The sequence below is a fragment of the Oxyura jamaicensis genome, chromosome 4 (assembly GCF_011077185.1).
Source record: "Oxyura jamaicensis isolate SHBP4307 breed ruddy duck chromosome 4, BPBGC_Ojam_1.0, whole genome shotgun sequence".
In the NCBI taxonomy this organism is placed as follows: Eukaryota; Metazoa; Chordata; class Aves; order Anseriformes; family Anatidae; genus Oxyura; species Oxyura jamaicensis.
In genome coordinates, this window is record NC_048896.1 from 33054998 (window position 1) to 33070397 (window position 15400).

Consider the following 15400-nt stretch of genomic DNA (forward strand, 5'->3'; position numbering starts at 1 on the left):
AGGCCGCCGCCGCCGCGTCTCCTGCCGGGCTGGGGCTGTTGTTGCTGGAAGTGGCGTCACGGCGGAGGGACGCGCTGGAAGCGGAAGCGGCCGTTGGGCCGCGCGGTGGCGGGCGCCTGAGGCGGGCGGTGAGTGCCGGGGCCGCGCCGGGCGGGGCGTGGCGGCGGCCTCCGGACCCCCGGGCGGGGGTCCCGGCCTTGTCCCCGTCGGGAAGGCAGCGCTGCGGGGACGGGGCTGCGCGAGGGGGGCATCTTGAGGGTTACTGGGCTAAGCACCATGGGGACAATAAAAATAAAAACGGAGCGTTGTGACTGCAGGCTTTTATTTATTTATTATTTATTTATTTTATTTTTTTATTATTTTTTTTAAGGGAAGTTTGTTCAAGAAGTTCCTTTTAAGGTGTCTCTTTGCTTCAGATTTCTGTGGTATCTAGTAACGAATTTGTAAGGTGCAGTGCTCGGCTGAGTTCCTTTCCGGCGGTGCTACTCCTAGGCTGTTTGAGGAGCGGCTGAGGGAGCTGGGGTTGTTTGGTCTGCAGAAGAGGAGGCGCAGGGGAGGAGACCTTGTTGCTGTCTACAGCTACCTGAAAGGAAGGTGTGGGGAGCTGGGGGTCGGCCTCTTCTCTCAGGTAACTAGTGATAGGACCAGAGGGAACGGCTTCAAGTTGCACCAGAGGAGACTTAGGTTGGAAATTAGGAAATATTTCTTCTCAGAAAGAGCAGCCAGGCATTGGAACGGGTGTGGTGGTTGGGTGGCCAAACCCAGTACAACGGGTTGCCTGGGGAGGTGGTGGAGTTGCCGTCCCTGGGGGTGTTCAAGAAAAAGCTGGACCTAGTGCTTAGGGACATGGTTTAGTGGGTGACATTGGTAGTAGGGGGATGGTTGGGGCCAGATGATCCTGAAGGTCTTTTCTAACCTTAATGGTGCTGTAATTCTGTTTTCGTCTTTTGGTTTGTATTGGCTGAATCCTACCCATCAGCAAGACAGATTACCTCACACAATTCTGTATCTTGAGATAATATCTTCAGGCATGTGCTGTCTGGCAATACCTTCTCACAGCTTTGCCTGGTAAAACACAAAGTACTGGGTTTTCTGGCAGGAAAAGGCATTCCATGAAGATAGCGCCAGGCAGTCATCTGCTCAATTCTAGCAGAAAAGCAACTGATAAATTGCTGCTCTAAGGCTTTACAGCTGAAATCATTACTTTTATGCAGGCTTTTGGGGAAATATGAAGGATAATGGTAATTATCCTGAAGGATAAATAGCAACTCTCCATTGCCAGTTTTTTTTTGATCTCTCATGGCAATTTTTTTTTTCCAGTCTCCCCTACCTCCACCTTACTAATCAGTACTGCTTGCTTTAAAAGTATAAATTTTCTGTACTTTATCCCATTGAAAAAGCTGTTCTGGGTGTTGGTGATCTCCTGCATTGTTGATTCTACTTTGTTGTCATTTTTTTCTTCTTGCAGTCTTCAATTTCCTTGCAGGTTAGTTCTGCAGAGAGGCACCTCTTTGTAGTTTGTTCTGTGTCATTAGATTAGTCTTTTCTGTGACGTAAAGCTCATAATAAATCAAAAGCAGGTTCTCAGCTTGAGCATGACAACGTAGAAGTTGAACTGGACCTTTTGCTCATAGTTCCAATTAGCTTAGTCCTGTCTTGAAGTATCTGGGCAGTCTGTTGCCACACTTCCCCGTGAACAATTTTAAGCATTCTTAATGGATCATCTAAATAGAGAAGTATTATGTGATTTGAAACAGCAAAGAAACTTGTTCACTCTTACGAGTTGATTTAGCCAGTCCTAAATTCTTAATATGCGTTCAGATCTCTATCTTTAAAGGTCTGATAGTTGATGGGATTAGGCGTTGCTACTTGATCCTGATACTGAAGGAATGAGGAAGATGAGTGGTATTAGTACTGAGCCATAGCTCTGTGCTGTATTTTAGCACTTTGGAATTAGTGGCCTATAGAAAAGATGAGCAGATACCTGTTAAATTTCAATGATAATTCTATTGCATTTAGTAATTTTATTTTATTTTATTTTTTTAAGGCAGAGAGTGTACGATATTACATCTATTTCATAATCTGAAGGAAGAATAGAATTTGGAATAATGGCAACAGGAGACCTAAAAGGAAGTTTAAGAAAAATAGAACAAGGACTCCGCTTGTTAAATTATCCAAGAGATGTAGATTATACAATGTAAGTAGCAGTGTGAATAAACTATGCTAATACATGATGAGAGCAAGATGTGTAAACAAGATATGTATAAATATTAGCTTTGCATCCAATGATGAGTAAACACAAAGGGTAGGTCTATAAAAAGTTGAGGTTTGATAAATAGGGACTTTAAGAAGAGGTAATGCAATTTTGCTAGTCTAAGAAGTCCTTAGAGTAATTCTAATGTCTGCTACTATGTTGTTGCTCTTTCTTCTGGTGTTTTTTTCTTTTATTAAGCTGTGATCTTCCTTTTTTTTTGTAAGTGCTAGCAAAACTTTCCTCAGGAATTTTCATCCTGTAAAAATAACAAACAAGGTGTTCAGTGCTGAGACAGAAATGCTCTTGGGTTTTAGACCTGCCAATGTTAAAATGATATGAGAGATCACACACAATTATTGTTTCAGCAGTTTTATAGATAATAATAAGGACTGCTGAATGAGATACCTGGTAAGGTCCTATGAATCAAGATAGCTAGAGGAAAAACTTAAGAAGAAACAGTACAACTTGGGTGTCACATGCTGGCAATATTAAAACACCTTTCGAGTAAAATGTTTGTAATCATGTAATTAAGGGCTTTTGTTATCTCCTGATATGTAAAATAGTTTTGTTTCTCAACAGGTTAGTGAAGGGTGATCCAACTTCATTTTTACCTATCATCAGTTATTGTTTTACATCTTTCTCAACTCACATAGCAGAACTTCTGGTAAAGTGTGATGTGGAGCTTACAGCAAAGAGCGACTTGCGTTTTATTGAAGCTATTTATAAGGTATCTGTCTTCATATTCTTTGCAGAAGAGACACAATTTTGTGTATGGCTTCATAAAAACTAAACATCTAATAAAAACTAAACATCTAGTGAGAGTAAAAGTTTTTGCCTGTGAATAGAAACTGCAATTTGGTTAAGATTTAAGAAGGGTAGTCACTAAATGTAGGGCAAGTTTTTATTTAGATTTTCCTGAAAATAGAAAAGGATATCGTTGTCCAAATTTTAATTTTAGGACAGTCGTAGAAGCAGTAACATAATTGAGTTTTATTTTCAGTGTGAGGAATACTGAAATACTTCTTGCACAATAAGTTAGATAGAGAGAAGTGACCTTAGAAGAAATCATAACCAGCAAAAAAAACAAAAGCAAACTTCAGTAATTGTAATAAAGACACAACAAAGAAACAGTTATTTTAAAACATCAGGACAAATTAATATTAAATTCTTTAAGCTGAATCACAATAATTTTACACTAGTCTTAAATATAGACATAAGCATGTTTTATAAATGGAGGCTGAACTATTAACTAGTACTGGATTATTCATACTAGCTTTCCATCTGAGGAGAAGCTTTACAAAGTCTCTGTGTGAGTCTTAGTTAGGCCTCTGACTCATTTGCTGAGATTAATACAAACTGTTATGTGAATTCACTGTGGAAAGGTTGTTTTTGTTTAACTTTTTAAATATTAACATCTATAATAACGTAATGTTTTTAGACTGACATACATTTTGCAAGCGTGATGTGAATGAGATATTTCTGGAAGAGGTATATTGAAAGCCTAGCTAGAAAAAACAGCTGTGAGTATGTAAACAACCAAATAAAAAAAGGATTAATTCTGAATTGCAGAATGAAAGAAAGATAAGAACCTGAGCATGCTATTTTTACAATAGATTATATGGTGATTTTGAAAGCAAACTTTATTTTGTTGCAGCTTCTTCGAGATCAATTTCAATATAAACCGGTTTTAACAAAACAGCAGTTTCTTCAGTTTGGCTTTGCAGAGCGAAAAATACAGGTTGTTTGCGACATTATCAACTGTGTGGTGAAAAAGCATAAGGAATTAAGTAACTTGAATAAGGTACTGATCATATTGTAACTTTTTTATGAGATATGTTTCTTCTGACATAGTCTTGGTGCTGCAGGTAGAAGGTGAAGATCAGTTTATCTGAAGATGAAGCATTACTGGTAGTCAAAGTAGGGGGAAATTAGTATGAAGTTCCACTGTAAGATTTTTAGAGTGCTGTCAGGTATACAAAAGATGTGAAGCTGGCAATGCTTTGTAGTATAAAAAAAATACAATTACTAAAACAAAGATTAATCAAATACTTTACGGTAGGTGGTGTATTTTCTTCTATATTTCTCAACATAGTGAATGTTTATGTAACTCAGACTTCACAGGTAGATTTTAAAAACAAAGCAAAATCCTCTGCTATGTTGAAGTTCTGGTAACATTTAATTTAAACATGAACTTGTGTGTGCTTTGGTGGTACATATCTTAAGTCTGATTATTAATCACATTTGATGGGCTTTGTGAAGGTATTTTTATCTTTGTATGTTATATTTAAAGACATTTTGATTTAAAAAAATATTCAGTCTTTGTATTTTACAGGAGTTTGTTTCATATGATTTTATAACATCTTCAGAACATGGATTTATTTCAGTTGTCACTTTCAGCGGTGTAATTACATACTTTTTTGTTCCTGAAGTTGAAGTCTTTCAACTTCTTCAGCCTGGAGAAGGCTCTGGGGAGATCTTAGAATGGCCTTCCAGTACCTGGAGGGGACCTACAAGAAAGGAGGAGAGGGATTCTTTCATACAGAGTGTAGTGATAAGACAATGAGAAATGGTTTTAAACTGAAAGGGTAGATTTAGATTAGATATTAGGATAAAATTATGTACTCTGAGGGTGGTGAGGCAGTGGAACAGGTTGTCTAGAGAAGCTGTGGATGGATGCCCCATCCCTGGAAGTGTTCAAGGCCAGTTTGGATGAGGCTTTGGGCAACTTGGTCTAGTGGGAGGTGTCCCTGACTAGGGGATGGAACTGGGTGATATTTAAAGTCCCTTCCATTCCAAACCATTCTGTGATTCTATGAACTTTGTTGCAAGTTATCATTTACATTTGTGACTAGCTTTGTTGCAGCCTTGCATAGGTGTTGTAAGTACATAGCATTAATTCTAAGATCTATTTTGTCTGTTAATTTAGTATATAATTTTAGACAGTGTTGTATTGCAGAGGTTTAAATGTCTTTGTGTGCTGTGCCCATTAATGACACACCCTCCACCCCCCTTTTCAATTTGAAGGTTAAATCCCAATCAAGGAAGAAACTCAGACCTTTAAAGTGTGAAATATGGTCAAATTGTGGTACTGTCCCTGCTGGTCCCAACGGCAGTGCTCTGAATTCCAAACAGGTATGAATGTAGTTGTTATATTGTATGTCTAAATGTTAATCTGATTTATAATCTAATCTCCCAGGTTCTTTCTAGAATATGTGCTTTCACTTAGGTTCTAATGTTTGATCACTGTAGGTATCTTTTTCAAAATGTAGGTGACTGAAATAATAGCTATGTCCTGGTTTTGGTTGAGATAGAGTTAATTTTCTTCACAGCATCTGGTATGATGTTGTGTCTTAGATTTAGGATGAGAATAATGCTGATAATGCGCTGGTGTTTTAGTTGCTGCAGCGCAGTGCTCGTGCAGAGCCAAGAACTCTTCAGCTCCTCATGCTACCCTGCCAGTGAGGGGGCTGGGGATGCACAAGGAACTGGGAGGGGACACAGCCAGGGCAGCTGACCCAAAGTGGCCAAAGGGATGTCCCATACCTCCTGGCATTACGCTGAACGATTAATACAGGGGAAGTTGGCTCATGGGGGCTGCCACTGCTTGGGAAGGGTCTAGGCATTGGTTGATGAGCAGTAAGCAGGTGCATTGTGCATCACTTGTTTTGTACTGGTAGTAATTATTTATTACGATTATTATTTCCCTCTTTTTATTATCTATTATCTCTTTATGGGTCTTTATCTCAACCCATGAGTTTTACCTTTCCAATTCTTTTCCCCCATCCCACTGGGAGGGAGGGAGTGTATAGCTTTGTGGTGCTTAGCTGCCTGCTGGGTTAAACCACAACGAACTATTACAGAGAAAACTTTCTCATTTACTGAGTAGCTGATTTCAGTCTTGATAGTACCAGTCTAGTACTGTTGTTAGTTGCATTATACAAAAAAGGAGGAACAGTAATCAAAATGAAGATCGAATTGGGAAAAACAATATACATCCTTTTTGGAGATTGAATTGTGTTTGGCTTGGCATTATGCTGGTTTCAATGTAGGTTTCAAAATACTTCTTACTCTGGGTATGTATGCAAGTGTATTTAGAAATCCCTTGAAGAGAAGAATTTTAGCTTCACTAAAAAATGTAATAATATGCAAGTGTTAAGATACTGCATAAAGCTAGTAATTATGGATTCTTAATCATTAGGTAAAGTATTTTGTGTTGTGACAGGTAGAGATCATAAGACTTGCTCCAGCTGGAAAGAAGGGCAAAATTTGTCTTTTGCTCTCTTGGAGGAAAGTATTCAAAGGGAATGAAACGTAGCTAATAGGGCTACTTTGGCAGTAGCCAAGGAAAAGACTTCAAGCTTCTTAGTTATTATTTTTGTTTTCTTTCTGAATGGTATAGAGGTAGTTTTAATGTTGAAACTGTGTATTTGTATTGTGTGTTTCATGCCTCCTTTTCATGCTTGGAAATCTAATAACTTTAGACATCATTAATGTCCTTTTGTACAGTAAGAAAGGCCATTAATGATTTCAGTACTGGTCAAGGAATACCAAGGTATTCAGTAGCTATGGTAAATTGTGTGAGCATTTGTTTTATAATTCTTTCACTTGTATGTGATTATTCTTTAAAAATTAAACTGCTTGCTTTCTGTGTTTTGCAACCAGTTGGGGTAAGTTTGTTAGATTAAAAAAAATAAATTAGAAAAAAGGCTAGGTATTTAAGTGATAGATCTTTTTTTCTGTTACTTGTCTGAGGAATTAGAGTTTACGTAATGATCAACACCAGTGGATTTTTTTTTTTCTTTTTTGACATGCTCAAAAGAAAACTCAAGTAGAACGGCACTCAGGAAGTGAAGTTAGGGATGACCTTCATCCAGCACCCCTGTGTTCAGCACTGCTTCATCCACCACCCCTTCTAGACGAGGGAGGTAATGAAGAATTGTGCATAGATGATGATGATGTGGAAGTTAAATGTGAACAAGTAAGAATTTTTATTTAAGATGTCCACGTGCATTCTTATTCTTAATATTTCTTACAGGACTTTTCTAAAGGGGGGAGGTTTTAAAGAAGATAGCTGGATTCTTGTTAAATGTAACCAGTAGATATATAACAAATGATTGGGAGGGGGTAAAAAAGTCAAATTCTACTGTCTTTACAAGAGACAATTCTGTTAAATTTCTATAAAAGCTTAGTTCTGTGAATGCTGTTAATGACAATTCTAAAAGATTACTTTACAATGTAGCAGAATGTGGTTGTTGAACCTGAGGAAAATTCCACTTAACTTATTTGATCAAGCTATGAATTATATCTATGTCAAAATTAGCTAATGTGTTCTTATCCATATTTTCAGGTCATAGAAGATAATTCTCAGATTGAGTTCCTAAGGAGCCAGCTTGCTGATTGCCAGGAAAAGCTTCATAAACTAGATTGGATTGAAGATAGGCTACATGCTTTAGAAGAGGGACTGAAAGGAAAGATTACTATAGATGAGAAGGACTGGAATAATCTGTTGAGCCGAGTTTTGCTCCTTGAAACAGAATTGCTGGTGCAGTCCAGAAAGGTATATCAACTTCCATTTTTCTTCTATATCAAAAAAGCAGATACAACTATCAAAATATTTTTTTAGTAGTGTGTAGTCATTACCAGATAACAGAAGTGTTGCCAGACACGACACTCAGCCTGTTTATGCTTTTCTCGCCTCCTGATGTATGCCCTTTGCTATTTTTAAAGGGGTGATCTTGAATACAAGTGCTATTTATGGAGTTGGTGATATTTTTTTCTTTAACTGTGAAATTCTGTTGCTTTCTCATGCTCTGAAGCAAAGATCTCCATTGGAAACGGTTTCCTTTCAGGAAGAGCAGGTATAGCTCAGCATATTTTCACGAGTAATGACTGTGTGTGGTTTTTATGTTAGTGAACTTTTAGAAGGAAGCTTCTGTAGACCTGTAATTATAGTATATTTTGACAACTTATCATTTCTGTAGTGGAGCATTTCATTATGTTAGGGACACATTTAAGCTTCCTTTTTTGGTCCATATTATCAAATTTTATCTCATACTGGACTGCAATTGTTGTTGTAGTAATCTATGAGGTAGTACTTTTTCCACTGATTCAGCTGAATTCGTACCTTTTAATTCTCCAGACTGATCTCTAATCATATACATCCGAAAGATTAAGTAATTGTTCTATATATCTAAAGCTGTCAAAAATGCAATGGAAAATAAAGAGTTAATGGGAAAAGTTAATTCCCTTTTTAGTCCTACTACTATTTTATGGTTACCTTTTAAATTTATAGCTTGACTGATCTTTTCTCCCTTTTCCGCTTGCCTCCCCTTTCCTTCAGCCTTACCTGTGATGCTCGTTGTATTTTTAAGTGTGCAAAGGTACTGTAACTGTCGTGCGGCTGTATTTGGCATATATGTCAGAGTAAATCAGGTGTTTTCTTACATTGAGGCTGTCTTACTTCTCATGGTGTTGAAACACCTTTGTATAAAGCCACACATTACCTAATTTCATATATGTGCATGTGTTTTGAGCTGCAGTGACCCGTAGCATCAATTTTGCCATTGCATGCTTGATTTCAAAATGTATTTGCATGTGTATCCAAAGGATACCAGGAGAATCTTTTCAGAAGTTGAAAACTTATGAAAAATAGTTGATCAGTGATTTATTTTTCTGTAGTTGTAAGAATGTTGAACTTGTAATCAGGACCTCAGAGTTTAAGTCTGGCTCTGCAATATGAAAATGTCACTAATACTTGTATATATTGTATAAAGACACTTAATATTTTTTGTCCTGTGTTCCTTGAAAGTGTGCTAGTTACGCAAAGTCATGAAATGGAGAAGTGTTCAGACTAAGTGCTGGGATATTTCTGAAGGTTGTAGTTCAGACAGTAATGACTGACATTATCAATTACTTTTTTTTGCTTAACAGTTTCAAGTAGCCAGTTTCAATGGCTACTTTTGATAGAAGAATGGGAAGGCTTGTGATTCAAGCTAGGCTTTCTCTTTCATTTCTGTAAATTTGGTTTATTATTACTCTGGTATTATATGTATTGAAGTAGTTCAGATGCCTGGAATACGTGCTATGAAAATACTTAATACTAATACCACTCAAAAATTTCCAGTAAGATATTTATATGTGTCTACTAGATGTTACTGTAAGAAGTTATCTGCAGAAACAATTTTGATTTTAGTTTGTGTGGTATTGTTACTTCTTTCAAAGCAAAAGAAGCATTTTTTTACATTAAAAAAAGTGTTTAACTTTTTTTTTTGCAACAGACTTTTGAAAACTGCCAAGAAATAACCCTTTGAATCAGAGAATTGCTTCTGCTTTGTTTTTATGAAATTCCATCCAAGTTGTTCTTCATAGATACAGAAGCAATTCAGAATTACTGCTTTCTTCTTACTCTTGCATTTTTCAGGGAACTTCTGGCATCTAGCCAACATAGCAGGACCACTCTAAGATCTGTATTGCACTGCTGCCAAAGTAGCAGCAGCTGTGCACTTAACTCTGGGAAAATCTGAAAGCTGCCAAATCTGTTCAATGAAAGGAATTGGGCAGAAGCAGTCAGTGCAGATAATCTTTCCTTTTTTTTTTTTTTTCCCTCCTCTGCCTTCTATTAACGACTTATAATTGCAGTTGTCTTCAGCTTCTTCCCACACAACACCTAATTCTTCCTCATTTACTTGGATATAATTCCCTGTTAACTGATATAGTTAGTACAGTATATAAGGTGATATATTTTACTGCAGGGTGAGATTTGAAATTGTAATAATAATTACTGGTTTTAAAAAAAGTCTGTTTTTGATTTTTTTTTTTTTTTTTTTAAACTTCAAAATTAGGAAATTGCACACATTTGTTGTGAGCAGAACATCAGTTTGATTTCTTGTTATTCAACAACCTTTTCTAAGCTATATTGAGTGAAACTGAGAACCTTTCTTGAAACAGCAGTCTTATTTAGGAGCCTGAAAAACTAGCTTAAACTAGACTTTTGAGTTCTAACCATTTAGGTGGAATGAATTTCAGTTCATCTTTACATTAATTTCTAGGACTGAGGAGCTGCATTTCTGATTATCAACTGTAAGTGGAAGGTTTGCTTACTTTTAAACTTCACGGCAGCCACCATCAAGATGTAATTGTTAGCACAGGCCAAGTACAGTGTAACTGTTCATTCTGCTAAGTAATATGCACTATATTTGGACTTGCTTTTGACCTGTTTATCAACAGCAATATTAATAAATCCTACATAAAATAGGGGGTTCTTAAACACAATGTGAGTGTGAAATTTAAGATTTTTTTTTTTAAGATGAAGAGCAGTTCTGTGAAAATATCTGTGCAGTGCCAACATACTTGCATTGGTGTAGCAAATGCATGCATGTTTGGTATTTACGTATAACTTTGTTCAGTCAAAAGATGTCTTAAACAGAATATAAGGCTAAAATGCAGTAAACTTGTATTTCAGAGAGACTTGTCATCAGAGTTCAGCAGTGTAAGTCAAGAATGTACTTCTAATACGATTCCAGTTTCTCCTGGTGAGTATTAATGTTTTTTTTTCTAATTAAGTCATATGCTAAGCACTTCTTGCTGACCTTGGCTAAAACAGTGGTTTTTAACTAGACAGTCAATTGTGATTTAGAGACCTTTTAATGTAAATGCGTGCTTCAGATAAGAAATGAATCTGCTAGCAATTTCATGTTTGTAATTTATTCTTTAGAAGCTGTATTTACTCTAATTGTTTTAAGCATATTAAAGCAAATACATGGCATATTAATTAAATTGTAAGTAACACTCTACCAAAAGTCTCAGATGCAAATGTAAGGTGCTATAGTTAAAGCTGTGAAATGTAATAATGTTGGCTGTACTTCAAAGCAGATACAATGTTTTAAAAAATAAAATTTTCAAGTACAAAATAAATTATTTGCTGCCATAGGTTTATTTAAAATAGTTGCACATCTTAAGTTTTCTTTACTTACAAAGGGGCTCAGGGGAAACTGAAGTTTCTTGTTCATAATCTGTGCTGAACATTCTCTATAGTTCATCCGTTTTGAAACAGCAGCTATCCTCACTAGCTTTTTCACTGAGCTTTCTTATCTTGAAGACCACAGCAAAAGCTTTTTCAGTCTCTAGCTGAATTTTGGAAGACATAAGAAGCCAATGAAACAGCATTAAGTGGGAAGAAAACTAAAAACATTCTCTAGTTCCTAAGTAATTCTTATTTCTTTCTCAATGGTAGGTTCTTAGCCTGTATGTTTTGTCACTTTAATTTGGTCTGTCTCGCGTATGTTGGCTATTATCCCTATCACCAGTTAGGAGGGTGTTGCATTTCATATTCTCATTTATTAGGCCTTTTTGTCCCCTTTTGGGATATTGGATAGAAACTGGAAAGGTAACTAGGAACCTACTTCTGTTAATCTGAGTAATCCAGTTTTCATGGAAATTAGGAAGGCCTCTTTACAGACCTTTTTAGAGACTTAAAACAAACTTGCTTTTGTATGTTCAATGATACTTTATTGACACTCGAGGACTTCATAGTCAGCTAGTAGACTGATGGTCTTTAAAAGGTAACCTTTATGTTTTCAGACTTAGAGAATTCATCTGGATTTTTCCAAAATTTGATCCAGAAAATTGTAGGCTTAAAGGCTGTGCAGCCAGTCTTAACTTATATTGAGGATATTCAGTGCTCAGAATGCATTTTTTGCTTGTAGTGCTCTTCATGAATCACTACGGTATTGAAGGAACACTTTTTAATTTTAATTGATTAAAATAATACATTTCAAGTACAGAATAGTGTAGCTGAACATGTTCCAGAGTTTTTATCTGTAGATGGTTGCGTGATTAAAAATAAGGACACAAACACTTGTTTGTGTTAGTTATTAAGTACTAAATTTTCTTTTCCCTGACAATACTATTCTGAACTGAAGAATATCAAAGCTTTCCCAAAGTAAAAGATAGCATACAGCATCCATTCAGCAGAAACAGACCTAAAACTAGCCCAATGGAAGCAGAGCTAGGGAGACAAAAAAATTATTTGTAGCTAAATAAGCGATGACTTTATATTTTTGCTGCTTAAAAGACAGGTTACCTTGCACAAATTCAAAAACATGTTTGAACAGGTGATTCACAATACAAATAACGTGAACATTCTGAAACTACTCTTTAATATTTGATCCAGTAATAAAAGTTTGTGTTGATTTTGCTGTAGTCAGGATAAAAGATAGCCTTCCTAGAAGATCTTTTTGGAATTTGTCTTGTGTTATACATAATATACTCTGCCTACCCTTGTTTTAAGAAATTAAAAAAAACTAGTTTGGACCCTCACTAGTAGCTTTTTTTCCTCTCTAAACAATGCATTCTCTTCTGTTATTACATACTGTAAATCAAGCTATTTGATAGCTGACCTTGCAGTAGGGGAGCAAAAAGGCAAAGGTGACATAAAAATGAGTCTTTCTCTATAGATACAGAAAGGAAGGAGGAGATGCCAGAGAGTCTTCATCAGTCGTCTGGATACAGTTCACTATTATCCACAGACCCATCTCCCAAAGCCATGACCATTAATTCTCATGGTCTGACAGACATTTCAAAGGTAAGTAAAACTGGCAAGTGCTTAGTTGATTTCCTTTCTGGGGTCAAGAGAACAAGTAAGCATTCGTTTTAGTTGTATATACTACTAGTGAAAAACAAGGAAACTATGCAAAACTATGTCTAGGTCTGTCTCATAAAAATCCTTTCGATATGTAAACAGTGCTTAAAGTTACATTTTCTCAATGAATTTTTCAGGTTGAAAGTCCATCTGAAGAATGTTAGCTTTGAAGAGTTCACTAAACTTGTTGCTTTTAAATTGCAGGAGACAACAAGACAAAGAATGGAAAGGATAAGTAAAATGTAAGTAATAGGAAAGGGCAGCAGGAATTCATTTCCCAGGAGGGACTTATACTGGACTAAGGCTTATGGAGAACGTACATATGTGTTCCAAACCTCAAAGGTCTCTACATCAGGTGTGGCATTTCCTTATGACTCCACTGGATAATAAATCCACTTACAGTTCTGTATTTTTGGGATGAGTCACTGTTTTGGTTTCTAAAAAGTAATAGAAAGCATTGTTAATAGTATTAACTGGAGATTAAGGAGTGTATAGAGTTTGATTGACAAGAAATAGGAATATTAGTATCTTTTGATAGAAGTATGAGTAACTTTTTCTTCCTGAAAAGTATGACATTTCCACTCTGCTTTATTATTATTTAAGGAAAAAAAAAATAAAGTAAAACCAACTTTAGGCTAAGCATTGCATTAACTGTATTAAGGTGTGTTTCATGCTAGTGCTGAGATTGGTAAAGAAACTTCTTTGTAAGAAATATTTTTATTACACTTGAAGAATTGCTGTATATTTTCTTAGCAAGAAATTTGTACGTTCTACAAATGCCTGCCCTGAATAAACTGTATGGGGGGGGGATTTAACTTCCTCTAATTTTGTGTGGGCTACTTCTTTCTGTGTATACATATGTATACGTTATTGATATTTGGTAGGCATTTTAGTCTCCAAACCAATTGCAGAAGAAAAGGGGGATGTCAGGCCACTTAGTTTAATGCTGCTTATTGGTATTTTGGATTCACTGGAAAGTCAGAAATAATTGATTTGCCTTTTACTGTATTTTAATAAGCATGTATGAGTGTATAAATTTTTTTAAAAATTTTCAGAATAGAAGAAACCTCAGAATTGTTGAAAACCTCAAGTAACGCCTCTGAGAAGACTTGAAAGAACAGGTCTTCAGACCTGGTCTCCGTAGACTTACGGATATCAAAACTAATATGTATGTTTGTACAGCATTAAATTTTTAATATATTGAATTTGTAATGATCACTGGTGCTTAAACTCCTTTGAATAAATATCTTCTAATGCATCTGTGTATTTTTTTTCCTCCCTAACTTTTGGTTTTAAAAACTGTTCAAATAACTTCCACCCCACCCCAGTCCTTTTGTGAAGTCATTAGAGCAGTGTATTTTTGTGTTGACATTTGTTAGCAGTGTGCTAAGTAATATGTTTTTTAAAGTGTGAGCTTGAGGACCATGGTTTACATCCTGTTGGAAACACTCCAGCTGGGACTTGCATATTGTACCCAAGAGGCTTTCTTACATACCATCTTACCATCTGTACTCTTAAATAAGTCTTAATGAAAACTTAAATATATGTTTTTTAAATATGTACCTTTTTGACTTTTTTTAATACAAATTTTCATGCCTAGCTGGAGCACACCAACACATTATGGATTCCATTAACACTGACAAAGTGAGGGTCAGTTTGATCCTAAGCACTGAAATGTGCAAGTCACTCCATAGACTTTGACTGCGAGAGATGTGTTGAGTGTTTTAGTACTCGTACCCAACACATTTTAAGACCAGCAGCACAGATGGAGACCATCCAGTATACAAAGATACAAAACACTTTTATGATTTGAAGCTGTATTAAAATTTCTCTTTAGAGATATAAGTAGATGTAAGGCTTCCATAAACATTGTATAATCAAACCAAAGATGTGTGGGATATGATAAGATTTATTAGCCTTTGTAAATGGGTGGCCTATCATATCAGGATTTCTTTGTGCTATAATACCCACTTCGCGTAAAAGATTTTTGGAGTTTGATATCATAAAAATTGGTGGATTTTTTTGGCAGAGTTTGTAGATGAAGGCAAAAGCAGCTGTTTGATATTATGATGTAAAAATGATTTATGTGTTTTAACAGTAATTACAATTCTTTTTCTATAACCATATGGAATTTAAGTTGACTATTCTACATACAAAGAGCAACATATGTGGAGCCATTATGCTCTATAAACTGGAACAAGAGTTTTTTTGGAATTTTGCACTAGAACTTTTTCTTCTCTATACTTGCTTCCAATAAATAAATAAAAGTTAGATGATGTGAACTAGTTTTGCCCCTTTTGAAAACAGACCTTGTAAATCACTTCGTTAACCTAACAATGAAATGATTTTTTTTCCTAAATGTGAGAAGAAACCACTTAAATAGAAAATAGATGTTACCTTCCTAAAATAGGACTGCAGCACCATCTTGTGGAAATAATTTATACAAAATAAGCAGAGTAGGAAAAAAAGTATACAGTTAAAAACATTGCTTTAAACTAATAATGATC

The 15400-nt window shown here is 35.9% G+C and overlaps 1 protein-coding gene across 3 annotated transcripts; it reads left to right on the forward strand.

The window, feature by feature from the left end:
• The first annotated feature begins 2 nt into the window (after positions 1-2).
• On the forward strand, positions 3-14151 carry CEP44 (centrosomal protein 44). Of its 3 annotated transcripts, none has more exons than XM_035324551.1 (11): positions 3-128; positions 2048-2197; positions 2834-2981; positions 3909-4055; positions 5279-5386; positions 7074-7232; positions 7602-7811; positions 10716-10785; positions 12709-12836; positions 13098-13135; positions 13949-14151. In XM_035324551.1, the coding sequence occupies exons 2-11, from the start codon at positions 2109-2111 to the stop codon at positions 14004-14006; spliced, it is 1155 nt and encodes a 384-aa protein (XP_035180442.1). In that variant the 5' UTR covers positions 3-128; positions 2048-2108; the 3' UTR covers positions 14007-14151. The 3 variants fall into 3 exon arrangements, with proteins under 3 accessions (XP_035180442.1, XP_035180443.1, XP_035180441.1); XM_035324550.1 differs by lacking the exon at positions 3-128 and adding an exon at positions 1223-1241 and having other exon boundaries at positions 5279-5388; positions 7076-7232; XM_035324552.1 differs by lacking the exon at positions 13949-14151 and having other exon boundaries at positions 5279-5388; positions 7076-7232; positions 13098-13447.
• The last annotated feature ends 1249 nt before the right edge of the window (positions 14152-15400 follow it).

What these genes read in the sequence shown, in the direction of transcription:
- CEP44 (XM_035324551.1), top strand. Translation starts at nt 2,109, where the DNA reads ATGGCAACAGGAGACCTAAAAGGAAGTTTAAGAAAAATAGAACAAGGA. An exon ending in AGAGATGTAGATTATACAAT is followed by an intron (nt 2,198 to 2,833) that starts GTAAGTAGCAGT and finishes GTTTCTCAACAG; the next exon opens with GTTAGTGAAGGGTGATCCAA. An exon ending in GTCTGACAGACATTTCAAAG is followed by an intron (nt 12,837 to 13,097) that starts GTAAGTAAAACT and finishes TTTAAATTGCAG; the next exon opens with GAGACAACAAGACAAAGAAT.